The sequence below is a fragment of the Euprymna scolopes genome, chromosome 2 (assembly GCF_053919585.1).
Source record: "Euprymna scolopes isolate OS-2025 chromosome 2, ASM5391958v1, whole genome shotgun sequence".
NCBI lineage: Eukaryota > Metazoa > Mollusca > Cephalopoda > Sepiida > Sepiolidae > Euprymna > Euprymna scolopes.
Genome location: NC_136483.1, coordinates 62302650 through 62321710, shown reverse-complemented (window position 1 = coordinate 62321710; position 19061 = coordinate 62302650). Strand labels below are relative to the sequence as shown.

The 19061-nt window shown below is 31.3% G+C and overlaps 1 protein-coding gene across 1 annotated transcript in view; it reads left to right on the top strand.

Annotated features, from left to right (window-relative positions):
• The window catches only part of LOC145291548 (structural maintenance of chromosomes protein 6-like), a 95239-nt gene that overhangs the window by 38306 nt on the left and 37872 nt on the right, over positions 1–19061 (top strand). The window contains exons 11-14 of the mRNA XM_080137566.1: positions 955–1043; positions 6352–6519; positions 8178–8356; positions 16649–16824. Coding sequence (XP_079993692.1) covers positions 955–1043; positions 6352–6519; positions 8178–8356; positions 16649–16824 — 612 coding nt within the window. The remainder of the gene's footprint in view (positions 1–954; positions 1044–6351; positions 6520–8177; positions 8357–16648; positions 16825–19061) is intronic.

The following is a 19061-nucleotide window of genomic DNA, read 5'->3' as shown; positions in this document are numbered from 1 at the left end:
AATTGTACCTATTTAATTGTGGCTCAAGTTGTATCTATTTAATCGTGGCTCAAGGTTTATCTATTTCATTGTTTTTTAAATCATATCTATTTCATTGTGTCTTAAATCATATTTATTTAATTCTGGCACAAATCATATCTATATAATTGTGTCTCAAATTGTATCTATATATTTTATTATGGCTCAAGTTGTATGTATTTCATTATGGCTCAAGTCGTATGTATTTCATTGTGGCTCAAGTCGTATGTATTTCATTGTGGCTCAAGTCGTATGTATTTCATTGTGGCTCAAGTCGTATGTATTTCATTGTGGCTCAAGTCGTATGTATTTCATTGTGGCTCAAGTCGTATGTATTTCATTGTGGCTCAAGTCGTATCTACATATTGAAATTGTGGCTCAAGTCGTATCTACATATTGAAATGGTGGCTCAAGTCGTATCTACATATTGAAATTGTGGCTCGTCGTATCTACATATTGAAATGGTGGCTCAAGTCGTATCTACATATTGAAATGGTGGCTCAAGTCGTATCTACATATTGAAATGGTGGCTCAAGTCGTATCTACATATTGAAATGGTGGCTCAAGTCGTATCTACATATTGAAATGGTGGCTCAAGTCGTATCTACATATTGAAATGGTGGCTCAAGTCGTATCTACATATTGAAATGGTGGCTCAAGTCGTATCTACATATTGAAATGGTGGCTCAAGTCGTATCTACATATTGAAATGGTGGCTCAAGTCGTATCTACATATTGAAATTGTGGTATTTTTATATCTCATCTCTCCAATCACCAATATACAGCTTTGGTAAATAAGGCAAATATAAACCCACTTTTTTAAAAACAGTATCAACTTCTGGGAGGAGAAGAGATTATACCCATCATTTTGACTGTTTTACAAAATTTGGTAATATTAATTGAATTCTATTTGTTTTTGTTTCTTTTTTTTTTTAGGCAGATCTGAAGAAATTAGAGATGAACATTAAAACCAGTGAACAAGACATGGAAAAAATCAAAGAAAGAATAAATGAAATTAAAAATAGGTAATCAATTAATTTAATCTGCATTTTGTCTGTTTCATAAAACTTTTTTTCGTTTGTAACATTATTTCATTATGATGTGTGAAATAGTGACCCAGATTGCCAAGATTTTCTCAGGGCAGGTGATTTAAAATATCCCAGTTCAACTATTAGCAATGACTGCAGTATTCTTAGTAAAATCACTGTGTAAATCAGTGCTGCATGACTAAAATGGTGTACTGCCATTGGAGTCTTCTGTTATCCACAGATCAGTGATCAACTCCATGCCCAAATCTACTTGGTGGTGGTAACATCTGCTGCTTTGTATGGCTCTGAGTTCTGACCATTGACAAAGCATAAAAGAAGACTATAAGTTGTGGAGATGAAGGTATTGTATTTGACTTCCAGCTTGAATTGATATTCACCACTATTCTGATGTTATGCAGATCTTTGACAAAATGAGGGCAAATTGTTTTTTTTCTTTTACTCACGTCCACCCCTAACAAGGCATATTGCCACTTGGACATAAGGACCTATTATTTGTGACTATGCCTAAGAAAGATTAACAAGATGTTGGTTTACATTACATTTAAACTTCTGCAAATCAGTACAGTCAGAGAAGCAGACAGCAGGAAGGGAATTCCAATCTAGCTGTTCAAGGGAAGAAACTATTAGAGTATAAAGTTTTCTAGCATTTAGGAACCTCAAAAGTGAAGGGGTGTGATTTTGTAGCTAAATGGGTTTGTCGGGGATATGTATGTCGAGGGGTACAAGTGCGATGAGTTCATCAGAACACATTCTATTAAAATACTTGTAAAACATGCATAGTGATGCAACATTGCATCGATGGAACAGGGGTTGGAGCCTAGTTGACAAAGTGGGACCTATTAGATTGCAGATCCTTTTCTGGATCCTATCCAAGAGGGAGAGCCTAGTGATAGATGCAGCAGCCCAGATGTGGCAACAATATTTCATGCATGGGCGAATGGTGGCCTTGTAAAGGTACAGGATACTCTTGGGTGTGAGTAGTTTTCTAGCTCTATAGAGGAAACTCACCTTCTTTCCAGCAGCCTTTGCAATGTCCTCAATATATTTGTTCCAGTTCTTATTGCCTGTGAATGTTAAGCCGAGGAGTTTGAAGGAAGAATTCTCAGGTAGAGTGTTATTTGTCATAGATATCGGTGGTTTGAGAGGCGTCTTGTAATTGTTAAAGAAGAGCAGCTTAGTCTTACTAGCATTAAATGTTACCATCCATTTGCATCCCCATTCCACTACGATTTGGAGGTCATTTTCCAATGGTTCTGATATTGTCTTAGATTTATGTACACCCGTTCTTCCCTTGTGCATTTTATAGTAAGTTGTATTATCAACAAATTTACCCATCTTGGACATAATATTATTGGGGAGGTCATTGATTAATATCAGGGATAATGGTGGTTCAGTGGTTGACCTCTGAAGCACTCCCGCATCATGTTATACTGCTTGGATGTACGTCCATCAATAATAACCTGGATGGTCCTATTGTCTAAGAAGGATCTAATCATATTTAGTATGCATCTAGTTATACTGTATAATTTAATTTTTATTAGCAGTCCTTTGTGCCAGACTTTTTCAAAGGTTTTGGATATATCAAGGGCTACATCCCTGGCTTCGACTGCCTTATTCAGTGCATGGTATATGCGTTCAGAGATGACTGTTAAAATATCTGCAGTAGGACATCATTGCCTTAATCCATACTGTTTGTCAGAAAGATTAGCTTTTGTTAGGTGGTGAACTAGTGCTTGATTAATTAAGGTCTCAAAGATTTTAGCGAAGAGGGCGAGGAAATTGATAGGGCAATAATTGAGAGGGTCATTTTTTTTCACCAGAATTCTTGTATACTGATACTACAGAGGCTATTTTCCAGCTATTAGGGAAGCAAGATTCAGCAAGGCATTTATTGTAGAATTTGGAAAGTACATGGGGCCAGCTCAGCTGAGCATTTTTTTAATTAGTATAGCAGGGATGAGATCAGGCCCATACACTTTGGAGGTCTCTAAGTTTTTTATGATATCGTGGAGATGAGAAGAGAAAATTGTCTACTCTGGTACAGATATGTACTGCATTTAAGTGATTATATCATGGAAAAAAACAGTGAAAGGTGGGAAAATGTGGTTGGATATCCTGTATCAAGATCTTAAAATTATTGGATTTCATTCTGATCACCTGTGATAGTGCATAGAGAAATCATGTATGGATCCTGTTGCATGGGAAAGACAAAAGAAAATGTTAATGCTGTAACAATATAATTTAAGCATAAAAATAATGTAGACAGTTTTTTTAACTTTTTTATATATATTATTTAAAAAACCCCAACTATTTCAGTGATTGTGATATTTTAGTTACTATTTTCAAAAGATGAAAGGAATTCCTTTTTACTAGTTTATTTCTGTATTATCTTCAAAATATAATTTTTTTTTTTTTTGATGATTGTAAATGATTGTATTTGAAAGTAAAATTTCACTTTACAAAACGAATGCTGTGAGAAATCTAAATGAAATCGTTTTTGGTACAATTATGAAAAAGAAAAAATTAATTTGGATTTTATTTTTTCTTCAATTATGTATAGATATACGTGTGCGTGTAATGATTATACCGAGGATAGTCAGGATAATAATAACAGGATAAATTTCTAACCCATACAACTCCTAAAATATTGACAATTTTATAACAAAATATTCTCAAATAAATTTAATCAAATATAAAACAGATAATTAAGCAAATAAAAAAATGGCTTTGTTTTGACTGGGTAATAAAAAATAATGTGAATGGGAAGAGGTTAATTCTTAAAATGATCAAAATGAAATTTTTGTTTTTTTTAAACCTACTCCCATCTCAGATGAAACCACTTTAAATCAATTTTACAAAACTTATGCTATGAGAAATCTAAGTGAAACTGTTCTTTTTACATAATTATGAATAAAAAAAAATAATCTTGAATTTTTTTTTCCTTCAATTTTTTATATATGCATGCAGATAATGTCTATATTAAGAAACCTTTGAATAATAATAACAGGATAAATTTCATGTTACTTCTGAAATATTGGTAATTTTATGTAAATTATTCTCAAATTCATTCAATCAAATATAACAGGAATAATGAAGGAAGTAAAAGATCCTGTTTTGGATGGGTGATTAAAATAAAAAAGAAGAGATTAATGACCAAATAGTACTATAATGTTTATCTTTCAAAATATTTAAGAAAAAGGAAAAGAAATTTGCATAAAAAGATTTGCATGGTAACAAATAAAAGCAAAACAAAAAGTCAAAAAAGACATGTACAATATACAAGTTAGTTTACAAGTGTAACTTTAAGAATATTGATGTAAACTAATTTGAAAATTTAGAAAACCGAATGTTTTAAAAATTTTCAAATTAAACTTACAAAATAATGTTTCCAAAGATGTAACTAAGTTTCTCTATTCAAAAGCTGCACCCATCACACACATCGATTCAGACTTTACAGCAACAATCTATAACATCAAACATATACCTTTTCTCTCTCCTCAGGGTTAATCCCATCAACAAAAAAGTTTTTGCTTGTTACTTAATGCTTCAAACCTCTTTTTGTTTGTGTTCAAACATAACTTCCATTTTATGACAATCTGTGACGCTTTTATTTTCTGCTTACTTTTTAATTATTGCGGCGTTATTTCTCGACGTTGTCTTGAATTATACATGTTATTCTTTGCAAAGTCATCCTTTATTTGCTTCATGCACTTCATTTTGATAAGTCTTTCATTGTTTTTTCATAGTTAGTTTAATTTTGAAGGGATTTCGTATGGTACGTTTGGTTTGTTGGATTTTCTTCAGTTTGCATATTTTCTGATTAACAATGTTGGCTGATACATTCCAAATGTTAAAACTGTTCATCGAGTTCAATCTAAATAAATTCTTGGAATTCTTCAGTACAAAAACTTTTACTTTTTAATAGTCACGTTCAATTTTACTAGTAAATCTAATTCCCCAATAAAATTTATTTTGTTGCTGTCACAGTGAGAGTTGACTTCAGTGTTATCTGCAAAGTTGGTTTGTTAAGTGTCCAACTTTAATTTCACTGTTCTTTTAAATATCTTGACTATTATGTATTTGTAAATTTTCGTCTGACTTTTTGTAGGATTTTATCTAATTCTATTTTTTGTTTTGCATTTGCTTCTACAATACAAACATTTATGACCAAGCTTGTTGCAATTTTGACAAATTTTTTTCTGAAAAAGGCAAATATTTTCCAATGTAATTCTCCACATCGGTAACATGGTCGTGGGGTAATGTATTTTTTTTTTTTGTATGGTCCAATAGTTTTGGAAATGTGGGTCACTATTTTCTTTTCTCTCTTTTTCAAGGGAGTAATTTTTTTATTTATACTGAGAATATAGTTGGATATATTTTTACTCTTTTCTAGAGGAGTAATTTTTGGATGTATATGTTACTTTCCTGATGTATATTATGCCAGATTCCTCTGTTTTTAGAATTATTTTTCACTTATAACTTATTGGTAATCCTTTGCAAGTCTCTGTATTTAGATTGAGTTCGCTTTTGAGTTTCACCCGTACTTTTCATTTATTTTCAGCATTTTTTACTGACACGAGTCATTGGGCGAAAATGAGATATTTAAAATCATCTGCTGGCAATTCTGCTAGTCTAAAGTGCTTGTTTACGAATGACATTAATAAATAATCTTTATCATTCTGCTTAGCCAAATGAAAACATTTCCACCTTTTGTAGAACAGTTATGTATTGGGGCTGAAAAGTTCTGATTATAAATTCACAGTTTCCACAATCCGTGGTCTTTTTAAGAAGTATGTAATCTACGAATCTGGTGTGTTGCACAGTTCCTAACTTTAAAAAAAAGTAGTCAAATTTTTTTTTGCATCAGACCAGTTTTTGCAACCTATATTGAAAAGGTCTTCATACTTCGTAAAGAAAGTATTGAACAGTTTGTCTTCATCTGGAGTGTAGGTAAAGATCTCCATGGTGTTACATATTGTGTTAGTGTGTGATTTATTGGTCAAATTTTTAGAATTAATTCCTGTTTTTTGTATTTCTTGTTGTTGAATCAACCTTTCTTCAGTTTTCTGTTGTTGGAACATGTAAACAATAATTGCCTTGAAGTCATCCATTTTGTAGACTTATTTTTTCAAGAGTAAAATTTACTTATTTGAGGAATTTCTTTTTCTCTGATAGCTGATTGTCCACAATCTTTTACTTGAGTATCCAAACACTCATTCGGGTACTTCAGAAAAATATTGTACAGTTCATAAATAGAATTTATTTATTTTCTCTCTCTTTTTAGTTCAATACAGTTGGATTATGAAGCTGAAAAGCGCAGACGAGAGGAAAAGATCCGAGATTTGAAACAGAAGATTGAAACAATAAAACAACAAAAACACACAAAAGATGTAGAGAAGGATCTGTTTCATGAAGCAGTTTTAAAGCATAAAAACGATGTATATCGAGTCGAGTATGTATTTTTTTTTTTTAATGTTTAATGTATCTGTTTTTAGCTTGTTTATTTTTTGTTATCTGTCAATGTTTTTTTATTTATCCTTTTTAAATTTATGTAAATTTTTCATCTCCCTCTTTAAATATATTCAGTTAATCTATATATCTATAAAAGTGAAAATGTCTGTCAGTGTACATTTCCCTACCAAATAACTCTGTCAATTTTTGTCTAGAGACTCGAGATTTGACATAAGGAGTATTGAGATTTGAGAAAATCTTTTTAATTGGTTTTTGGCCAGAAAAGTGGCTGTCAAGGGGTCAAAGTTCAACTCTATACAAAAGAGTTATGTGTATGTCCAGAAAGAAGCTGAGCGGAGAAAAAGGGGTGTGGGAATGGGGAAAGAAAGCACAATGGAAAGACGATTAAAGAGATATAAGTGTTATTTTTTGCTTCGGCCAACACCAGTAGCCCTTCAAAAGCATTTTCCTTTCTTTTTTTTTAAATTTTTCTGTCAGTGTAGGACCTGTATTTATTTGGCTGATAGATTCGAAAGATATTTCTCATAAAACTTTTTCTTTTTAAATTTATTTGTCCAAGGTTGAAGATTTTAAAAATGACTTTATTTTCTCGACATTGATTATTTTCGTCTTTGATTGATTTATTGGATGCAATAGAGGCCACCAACTTGCAGATGAATTCTTCCTCAGGCCATCAAAGAATGTGTTCATCCAGCAAAGAGAACTTTTTAGAAGAATCTATGATTCTGTGTGGTGTTACATTTTGCATGAGTGGTGCAGTTTTGAATTTGATCAGATTTCATGAAATGTTTTTTATACATTCTCTTATTTTATGTAGCTTTTGCGTTTAGTTCATTCAATCATTTTTTACTTTTTGTAATTGTCAACAACAAGCTTAAATATCCGTTATAGATATAAGATGAGAATTTGTCTTTTTCTCTACATCCTCATTTCTCACTATTATCAACATATAAATATATATCCATCATGCACCTTGATAAATTTTCTCATTAACATTGTGTGCCATTTATTTTTTCACAAATTACTGTATCTTTTTGAGAATATAAAGGAAATATATAACAGACCAGACTTTTCAGTCTGTCAAAAATGGGCAAAAGTTATAGTCTGTTGACTTAGAATGAGTACTTTATGTTAAATTAATTGTCAAATATTCTCAAATTTATTCTCATTTTTGCATTAAATACTAATCCCTATTAATCTGTAACTGTGCATCGAACAGATACCATAATACTTAGTTCGCTGCACCTTAGCATAACAAAAGTCAATACAAAATTTTAACCAGATTGGATAAGTAATTACAAGAAAAAGTGAGAGTAAATGTAATATTGTGGTGACCAATCCCTGTTAATACCTAACGAACGGATGCCATGATACTTAGTCCATTGCATTTTATTATAACAAAAGTCCATACAAAATTTCAGCCAAATCAGATCAGTAGTTTCCGGGGGGGGGGGGAAGTGGAAACAAACAAACTGAAAATATAAAATCACAAAATCAGGATTAATTTGTCATAAAAAAAAATTAAGTAAACATGACTGACATTTTCATGTATTTCGACTAATAACTTTTTCAGCCTTTTCCAACTTTGAATGTGCTTTCAATTTATTGTTTTTGTTTTGTGTCTCCACCCACTTGAAGCATGGAAATGCGTAATCTGAAGACTGCAATTGAAGATAATCAGCGTGAACTGTTTAACCTACGATCTGCAGGCAAAAATAAATTGAAGAAGTATGGCCCCCGCATTCCAGATGTAATTGCTCGGATACACCAAGATTATGAACGTGGCAAGTTTCATAGAAAACCTGTTGGCCCAATTGGTGAGTTTTTCCTTCTGAAAAAAATTAACAAAGAAAACGTAAAAGTTAAACTATGTGATAATCTTCATCTCCAAATATTAAATTATATTTTGTGCTAAATAAAAAACTGAAAATATTGAGAAATTATTTTGAATTTAACCTTAACACTAACTCTAAACCTGCTCATGTTATTATATTTTGAATTTTTATAAATAAAGAATTTGTGACTTTTTTTTTTTTTTACAGACATATTTTGAATCTTAGCCTACAAAGTTAAAATATATCTAGATTTTTTTTTTCTAATAATGTAATATATTTTTCAGAAAATTATCTAAATGAGTTGAAAATTTAAAATTTTAAGAATAAATGATAAATTCAGAAATAATGGTAAGAGAATGAATTTACATGGGCATGTATTTTAGGTCTGTTTTATGAAATATGTAAGAATTTTATCTATATATTCCTAATGCATCTGATAAATAATTACTGGATTCTAAGTAGCTTTTTTTCTTGATGGTATTTTCACAAGAACAACTCATGGTTCTTTGTTATTGTAGCGAAAATTGAAATATTGAATTTCAAGTGAAATCAATGGAATCTACTGAATTGTCATGTCACAGTAATGAACATATCCAAAAATTACAAAAACTGATAAGGTAGAAAATTAATTATTAATGAAAATAGTTTTCAAGGACAATTAGCAAAAATTGAGTTTTGATAAAAAATTAAAAATCTGGAGAGTGCGAATTATAACAAAAGGGAGCTAAATCTTTTCTGAAAACTGAAAATCTTTGGCTAATTTAGAAACTGTTTTAATCTCCTATATAATATTTTGACTGCAGAAATTCCCTTTTGGACCAAAGTATCATAGGTTTGCAACAGTAGATGCATATACTAATTCATTACATCTAGGCTATTAGCCACTACCCTATGTAATTTTCAACCACAATTTTAGACACATTAAGTCGTTATAATAAAATGCTACATAACACCATCACTATCGCGACATCTATAGAGGAAGGAGTCCCTATTTTTCTCTATAAATATTTAGTCCTCCCATTGCTACCAGTTGACACCAGGACCTATTCTACATTTTCCTACGATACTTACATTACACCCATTATAACTGCTTATTAGCTACATACACATAACATAATCTTTCCATTACCCAATTTGAAAATAATAAATTTTCCCTTCTCAAAATCCACTCCATTTAATTGGCTGAGACCAGCCAATTCTATCATTCCAGAATCCACTTCTTCATACATAAATGAACGCACAGGTACCATTGTTTATTTTTCAATTTTGGAGTGTCTTCACAACCCTTACACAACGCTATTTTTTTTTCTTTGTTTGCGTTTGTTTTTTGGGAGTGGGCATTTCTTATTATATTTTTCTTAACATTTACCATTACTCTTGTTTGTATTTATATATTTTCCTACACTTACCTAGGCTTGAATTATGTTACTTATCGTGTCAACCGCTTACAAACCTTACACGATCCTATTTTTTTGTTTTGTTTTTGCTTGTTGACAGACAAACAAATCATAAAAACTTTTTATTTTTATATAAAACACATTGTTAGACCCAAAGGCTGAAATAAAACCAGAAAAAATTACATTTTTTTAATTTTCTCATCATTTTTTATTCGACTAAATTTATGACATTTGAGGCTGCCATATTGCTTTTAAAATTTGGCCTTGACCTTTATATAGCCAAATTTGGCATTTTTATACTATTACTTAAAACTTTGTTTCATGAAAAAATGTAAAAAAGGCCAAATTTGACCTTAAAAAGGCCAATCTGTCAAACCTTAGAAAGACCAAATTTTTTAAGCAATACAGTGGCCTCGAATATCATACATTTACTCTCATAAAATTGATGAACAAATAATAATTAAATTTTTTCTGGTCTCATTTCAGCTTTTGGGTCTAATGTGTTTTATATAAAAATAAATAGTTTTTCTAATTTCTGTCTGTCAAATAATTTACGCTGCTAAGCTAATACTTTATCTTTAATTACATTGACTACGAAAACACTTGTTTGTTATATATTTGTTTTTTGTTTATTTCTCTTTTCTGGACTCATTATGACACTATTCAGACATTAACTTTTTTTTTGGGGGGGGGGTAAAATTTTATCTTAGCCCCACCTCGACAATTTCCTTTAATATTATGACTTTTATGCTGAATAAGACACTCTCTTTTAACTTTGGTAGTGACAAGTAGTTTTTGAGTTATAAAGACATGCATTACGCACTGTAATTCAGTGGCCACCAGATTTGTGCACATGCATGATAAACGAATCTACTTCTCTCTGCCTGACACTGCCACTCCCCCAATTTTTTTTTTGGAGGGGGGTGTACTGATAACGAATATCAAGGCGGGTGGGATGATGACAATGAATATCAAGGTTAAGTTTGAGGCAAATACTTTGACAACCCTCCAATCATAAAATGGGATGTCTATTCCGAAAGCCGTTCTTACCATAGCAAGGTTGGGTGATGTCTTTTCCGAAAGCCGTCCTTAAGATGAGGAGGTTGGGGCCGTCTATTCTAAAAGCCATTCTTAACATGAGGAGGTTGAGGCTGTCTATTCTAAAAGCCATTCTTAACATGAGGAGGTTGGGGATTGGCCACCAACAACAACCATAGTTTAATTTTTCGCGAGAGGGTGGGGCATACTTCATCAGGGCAATGCCAGTTAACAGATCCTGCTAGTAAATAATACATTTCATACCTTATCGTTTTTTATAATTTTTGGATATTTTCATTGCTGCAACATGACAATTCAGTAGATACCATTGGTTTTACTTGAAATTCAATATTTCAATTTTTGAATTTTGCTACAATAACAAGAAAGAATCCAACTTTGTTTATTTTACTTTTTTTTTGATAATATTTAGGCCCGCTATGGAATATTAACATTTTGTATACTGATAATTTCCCATTTTCTATGAGTTTTTTATATAGTGTGATAAACTTTGATGTTTTTTATGTTTAATTCTAAATAAAAGTCACTTTAAAAAAAAAACTTTTTGCAATAGTGTGTTCTTTATTACTATTTTCAAAACATAAAAAGAATCGTTTTTCACAAGTTTATTTCTATGTTGTGTTCAAATTTTCAAATTGAAATGAATACAGAGAAAAAGAACTCTTTTTCTAATGAATATAAATGATTTCATTTGAAAGTAAAATTTCACTTTGTAAAACTGGGCAGAATATAAATAAATAAAGCAAACTTAGATTTTTATTTTATTTTCCTTCAATTCTGCACAAATATACATGTGTATATGCAATGTCAATACCAATAATACTTGGGATAATAATAAATTTCAAACCTATGTAACTGATAATATTTTCAAATTCATTTCATCTACATATATATAAAATGACTGCAGAAATTCTTCTCTGGACTAAAATATTGTAGGTTTGCAACAACAGATGCCGCATACAAATCCAATACATCTAGACTAATAGCCACTATCTTATGTAGCTTTTGAACACCATTTTAGACACATTCAGTTGTGATAATAAAATGCTACATTTCATTCTACGAGCAGCACCATCACAATCACAACATCTTTAGAAGAAGGAGTCCTTATTTTTCTCTCTAAATATTTAGTCTTACCACTACTCCCAGTTGTCACTGGAACGAATTCTACATATTCCACAGATTCTGTGATTACACTAGTCATAACTAGCTCATAAATACATAGACCTAACATAATCTTTACAATTTACGATTCATAAATAATAATGGCTCCTTTTCCAAAGTCCATGCATTCTGATTGGCTGAGCTCTATATATTCTCATATTACAAAATCCAATTCTACACTTTATAAATGAATGCTTACTAACAGTAAAATATGGCGTTACTAAAGGACATATAACGTCTTTGTCAAAACAAAAAAATAAATGCCCCTTGTTACCGTGTTTTTATAGCATTAAACACACTGTAGATTGGCGATGTTTCAAACTGGCGCATTACATACATATTTATATATCGAAGACTTTAGCTTGCAAATATTTATGTCTTAAGATTTTTACTAAAAAAAGCAATTAGAAAACTATGAAAGTTTCTTTGTAAATTATTTGATCTTTTCCATGCAACTTGAGAAGATTTATAGGTTTTCTGGTATTATTATACTCATTATCACATGTACAATTGTTGATGACAATTTGTTTTTATGTAAGAACTTTATACTTTCCGATTGTCAGCCAAACAATGCACGCATGTGTGTGGCTTGTTTGGTTTATGACAGGACTATTCGTTTACAGATTATCTGAAAACCTAGAAATGCCGTCACATTAAGGTGAATGTGAAAGATGGTGAGAAACAACCATGTTAACTATTTTTTAAACCTTGAACATTACCTTCATTAATACTATTCAGAAATTACAGCTATATTGAACATGTTAACTCTGGACTAAATTAAACAGGTTAGCTTCCAAATATTTGCGTTTTTTTTTTTTTTTATGCTGAAAAAAATTCCAAAAGTTTATTGAACAAAATACAACAAATTTATTTTTTGCAAACAAATTTTTTTACTTACGATTCATAAATAATAATGGCTCCTTCGCCAAAGTCCATGCATTCTGATTGGCTGAGCTCTATATATTCTCATATTACAAAATCCAATTCTACACTTTATAAATGAATGCTTACTAACAGTAAAATATGGCGTTACTAAAGGACATATAACGTCTTTGTCAAAACAAAAAAATAAATGCCCCTTGTTACCGTGTTTTTATAGCATTAAACACACTGTAGATTGGCGATGTTTCAAACTGGCGCATTACATACATATTTATATATCGAAGACTTTAGCTTGCAAATATTTATGTCTTAAGATTTTTACTAAAAAAAGCAATTAGAAAACTATGAAAGTTTCTTTGTAAATTATTTGATCTTTTCCATGCAACTTGAGAAGATTTATAGGTTTTCTGGTATTATTATACTCATTATCACATGTACAATTGTTGATGACAATTTGTTTTTATGTAAGAACTTTATACTTTCCGATTGTCAGCCAAACAATGCACGCATGTGTGTGGCTTGTTTGGTTTATGACAGGACTATTCGTTTACAGATTATCTGAAAACCTAGAAATGCCGTCACATTAAGGTGAATGTGAAAGATGGTGAGAAACAACCATGTTAACTATTTTTTAAACCTTGAACATTACCTTCATTAATACTATTCAGAAATTACAGCTATATTGAACATGTTAACTCTGGACTAAATTAAACAGGTTAGCTTCCAAATATTTGCGTTTTTTTTTTTTTTTATGCTGAAAAAAATTCCAAAAGTTTATTGAACAAAATACAACAAATTTATTTTTTGCAAACAAATTTTTTTACTTACGATTCATAAATAATAATGGCTCCTTCGCCAAAGTCCATGCATTCTGATTGGCTGAGCTCTATATATTCTCATATTACAAAATCCAATTCTACACTTTATAAATGAATGCTTACTAACAGTAAAATATGGCGTTACTAAAGGACATATAACGTCTTTGTCAAAACAAAAAAATAAATGCCCCTTGTTACCGTGTTTTTATAACATTAAACACACTGTAGATTGGCGATGTTTCAAACTGGCGCATTACATACATATTTATATATCGAAGACTTTAGCTTGCAAATATTTATGTCTTAAGATTTTTACTAAAAAAAGCAATTAGAAAACTATGAAAGTTTCTTTGTAAATTATTTGATCTTTTCCATGCAACTTGAGAAGATTTATAGGTTTTCTGGTATTATTATACTCATTATCACATGTACAATTGTTGATGACAATTTGTTTTTATGTAAGAACTTTATACTTTCCGATTGTCAGCCAAACAATGCACGCATGTGTGTGGCTTGTTTGGTTTATGACAGGACTATTCGTTTACAGATTATCTGAAAACCTAGAAATGCCGTCACATTAAGGTGAATGTGAAAGATGGTGAGAAACAACCATGTTAACTATTTTTTAAACCTTGAACATTACCTTCATTAATACTATTCAGAAATTACAGCTATATTGAACATGTTAACTCTGGACTAAATTAAACAGGTTAGCTTCCAAATATTTGCGGGGTTTTTTTTTTTTATGCTGAAAAAAATTCCAAAAGTTTATTGAACAAAATACAACAAATTTATTTTTTGCAAACAAATTTTTTCCACAAATTTTTCTTTTAATAAAATCTTGTAATTTCTTTTTCTTTCAGAACCAATTGTAATAAATAAGACGCGATTATTTAGAAGCTAAACTTTTCAATATATAAATATATATGAAATGCATCAGTTTCTAACCTCACTCATCTACACAAACATTCCCATCCTCAATAATGACATGTGAAATGCATAAATGTTTATATATTTATGCACACAGTCTTTGTTTTTACAATTTTATTTTTTATTTGTGTAAATCTGGCTATAATTATCAATTTGGCCTTTTTTTTTTTAATATTTGACTTCTCATATTTATGCCAGCCCAATTAGGATCAGCTAATTGGACATGTTTACTTTTTTTAAAACCTTTAAAACACATATAACTTTCAGATTGTAAACTAATTAAAAAAAAAAGAAAAGAACTGGTGGATCTGAACAGTTCTGCCCCTAACATAATTTTTTTTATTTTACACTTATATGTAAAGTAAATTATCCAAGCGATTATCAGCGCTTGCAGGCTTATATTTAGAATTATAACATTCTACTACAGTGAACACCCACTTTTTAGCCACTCCTGTTGTTAATGCTGCCACTAGCATTTACATTATTTCTTTTCAATTGTTTGCACATTTCCATGTTGCTTATCATAGATTACACGCTTAGCTTTCCACATTAACAAGATATCTTGGAAAAAATTGTATACATCTTACCACCAGAAAAGGAGAAACATTTCATGGCTAGGGCCAGCATTAACATCTGACGTGGCAAAATAAGTATGTGTTCCATTTTATTTTATTTCATTGTTTTTTATTATAACAAATTGCTCCCCAACTATTACAGTCATTAAAAATACTACCTTAAATTTCTTTTTTAATTTGAAAATTAAGCTTGTACTCTATGATAGGAAAAAAATAAAGTCTAGGGAAGCTGTTGCTCAGATTTGAAACAGTGTTTTTTGGTTGTTTCAATGTTGACACGTTAGGTTAAAGCACAAATTAATCACAACACATAATCAAATGTCCTTGTTAAGAATGGGTTTATAGATACTAGCGTTGTTACTTCAGCACGATACATTCATTTTGTTCCCTGGGCGTCACTGCCCGCTATTTTACTGGGCCGGCAGTGACTCCCACTAACAACTGTAGTTTAATTGCTTTTTTTTTTTTTTACGGGTGGGGTGGGAGGCATATTTCCACCGGGCATCGACAGTACACGCTAGTGAATTATAAAAGGGATAATTGACAAAAAAACCTGCCTTGTTTTTGATGGATAATTAAAAAAATAAATAAATGAAGTTAAAATATGTACAGATTGTTCAGAATTCCTTCTATATTAAAAAAAAAAAAACAATAATAAAATAAAGTCTGTATAATGTACATATCCATGATGAAACGAAAATATCATATTCCAAAAATCATGTGAATTGATCTGTAGTTTTATTTTTATAAAGAATATCATTTTTAAACAATTAATGGGAATTCATAGGCATTACAACAAATCTTGTAAGTATGAATTGTTGAGTTACTTTGTTATTTGAGATTTTTTTAAAATGGCAGTCACTTTTTTAGATGCTTATAAAATTTGATTTTTTTATATTTACAAATAAAACTACTCGACCAATGTAAGTGACTTTTGGAATATATTTTGGTTTCATCAAGGGTATGTACATCATACAGATTTTTCCTCAATTTTGTTTTTTTTAATATGAGTGAAATTTGGATGAGAATCAAAATTTTCATTTTTTTTTGGGGGGGGGGATCTAAAAATCCAAGGAAGATAACTCAACAATGATTCGTACTTACTAAATATGTAATGCATACAAATTCCCATTAATTGCTTAATAATGATTTTCTTTGATCAATTTACTTGATTTTTTTTAATATGATATTTTTATTTCGTCATGGGTACATATATCATATGGACTGTTCTTTATTTATGTTTTTAATATGGGGAATCTTGGACAAGAACCAAATTGTTTAAGTCTGGAACTGTTTTAAAAGTTCAGGTATCTCAGTTGAGCATTTGGACTTGTTCTAATATAAACAGTTCTAATTTGAGATGATGACTAATTTAAGAAACCTGAAATAATTATCATATAATCAGAAACCTGTAAGGATACTGTTAACTTTTTTTTTTTTTTTTTTTTTCAGGTGAGTGGATAAAGCTGAAAGATCCTGATTGGGCATTGGCTGTTGAAAATTGTCTCAAATCTCTCATCACTGCATTTTGTGTAAATGATCATGCTGATTCCGTTCAGTTGGAAAGAATCTTCAAAGAAGTCTGTCCTGATTTCAGACCACCACTTGTGATTATCAGTGAATTTCAGGTTTGGACACGTTTGACAACTTTTTTTCATACAGGCTGAACTACCTGTTTATGTGAGAGATTAAAATAAGCTTAAAAATGAATTATTATATACCCCTCTCACACCCCTTCATTTCATTCTCATTTCATTAAAGTAAATTGTAACCATTTAAAGAAAAAAATGGTTAAAAAGATGTCCACACCATTCTCTTATATGAATGTGAAACCTGGCCAGTACGAGTTTGTGACCTGCACAGACTGGAAGTTTTTGTCCACCAATGTCTATGCCGCATCCTTTGGGTTTGCTGGCATCAATTCATCCCAAACACCACCATCCATTCGTGCTGCTGGATACCATCTCTCGAACAGACTCTCCTTTCGAGACGTGTCCGATGGTTTGGTCACACTCTGCGCCGGCAATCAGATGACTTCATCCATGCCACCATCAACCCAACCCCACTCCAGGATTAGAAGAAACGACATGGTGGTCAGCTGAAAATCTGGCTTGCCACATTGAAACAGGATGCCAATCTTATCCTGTGTTCTCATATCTATGGAGTTTGCCACTGGAACTATGAATGGCTGGACCTGATGTCGACCGTAGCTTCAAACTGATGTGCCTGGGTGATGTCTATACTAGATGCAGAGAATTCAGATGGAGGAGCTGGCTCAACCGACTCATGGTGAATGCAGACACACCATGTTTTTTCTCATGAATTTATTGCCATAAAGTATGGATAAATAGTTAGATCAGAAACCTGATGATAAAGATACTGTTTTGATTCCATCTAGTGTTATATCCTTTAATGGAGGATAAATAGGTACTAATTGTGTTTACACATAGAGCTAGTAAGATGTTGAGTTTGGTCAGTAAAGGATGGATGATTATTTGAGAATACCAGGCTTTGTATGCGTGAGGATGGTGAAATCTCCTTGTAAAAATAAATTCAGTCCTAAAGATGCCTTTAGCAAGTGATGATGATGATGGAACAGTATTCACCCTAGGCAGGTTGAACCAGTTTCCTCCAAAGTAGGAAGTTCTAGAGGATATCAAATTCATAAGCGGTCCCCAGTTGCATGTATATCCTGATCAAGGGAGATGATGATGTTAGGCTTTTGTAGTTCTTGCAAAGAGGTGTCAATGCCCTCCTACATACAGCACCTAGTATTCCCAAATGGCCAGCTATTTGATACTGGCCAGACTTGACAATGCTTAACTTTGGTGCTCTAATGAGAACCGGTGTATTAATGTAATTATGTATAACCTGCTAATCCACATATGTGTTAATACAATAGTCTTGGGCAAAAGTTCTATTTTCAATCACATGACGAAGCTCTCTGGACAGATTGTACTTCAGTTTTTAGTTTTTATTTATTTATTCTTTTGTTTTCAAGTGAAAAACTTAGAAAATGGTATATATCCCACACACTTGACTTTGGTCACATTTCTTTCTTTGCTTATATCATATCCTTCTACAAATTACATAGTTTGAAAATTACTCTGACAAGAAGGAACCAATAAACCTTAAAAAAGTACTCATATGTCTTATCATATGGATTACTGTATTTGTAATTGAGCTTGGCTTCTTTTTTTGGTTTCTGATGTTAATCAGATAGGACTTGTTTTGTCACTAGTGTTCAGTTTTCAACATTATTTCATTAGTTTTTCACAAAATTTTGCTTGAAGTTATACACGAGCATAAATGCTGGAAACTGACTGAATTAGATGTTTTTGTTTCTTTTTTAATCTTGTTTTTATCCTAAAATGGTAAATTATTTGGAAAAATCTGAAATTCCATTTAGTTTTGCTCCAAACCCCAAAAAGTCATGAAACAAAAACTGGTGATCCCAGGAAAAGTTTGGTTTTCCACCAACAAAGATTAAAAATGAACGCCAAGTAAGCAAAAAATGTCACTATTTCATAAATATTTAAAGGCACACTTATTGGTTTTCACCTAAACAAAAGTTGAGCTATTCAAGAAGTAGTGATCACAGGGGTAGATAACTTTTTTTTGATTTTAAGTGTCAATATTTTTTGTAGCCACAGACATTGCATCTTTAAGAAGTGGTGTGCGTCTATCAGTCATTTGATCAGTTAAACTTCATCTTTACAATAAACTGCTGCTCACTTTTGTTCGAAGTTATGAATCAGGATGAAAGAATTTAGTGACCCAGCATTGGCTGGGTAAAAATTTAATGTAATGTACATACTAAACTGGTGTGGTTATAGTCAGCTAACGTACTTCCTAACTTCCAGTG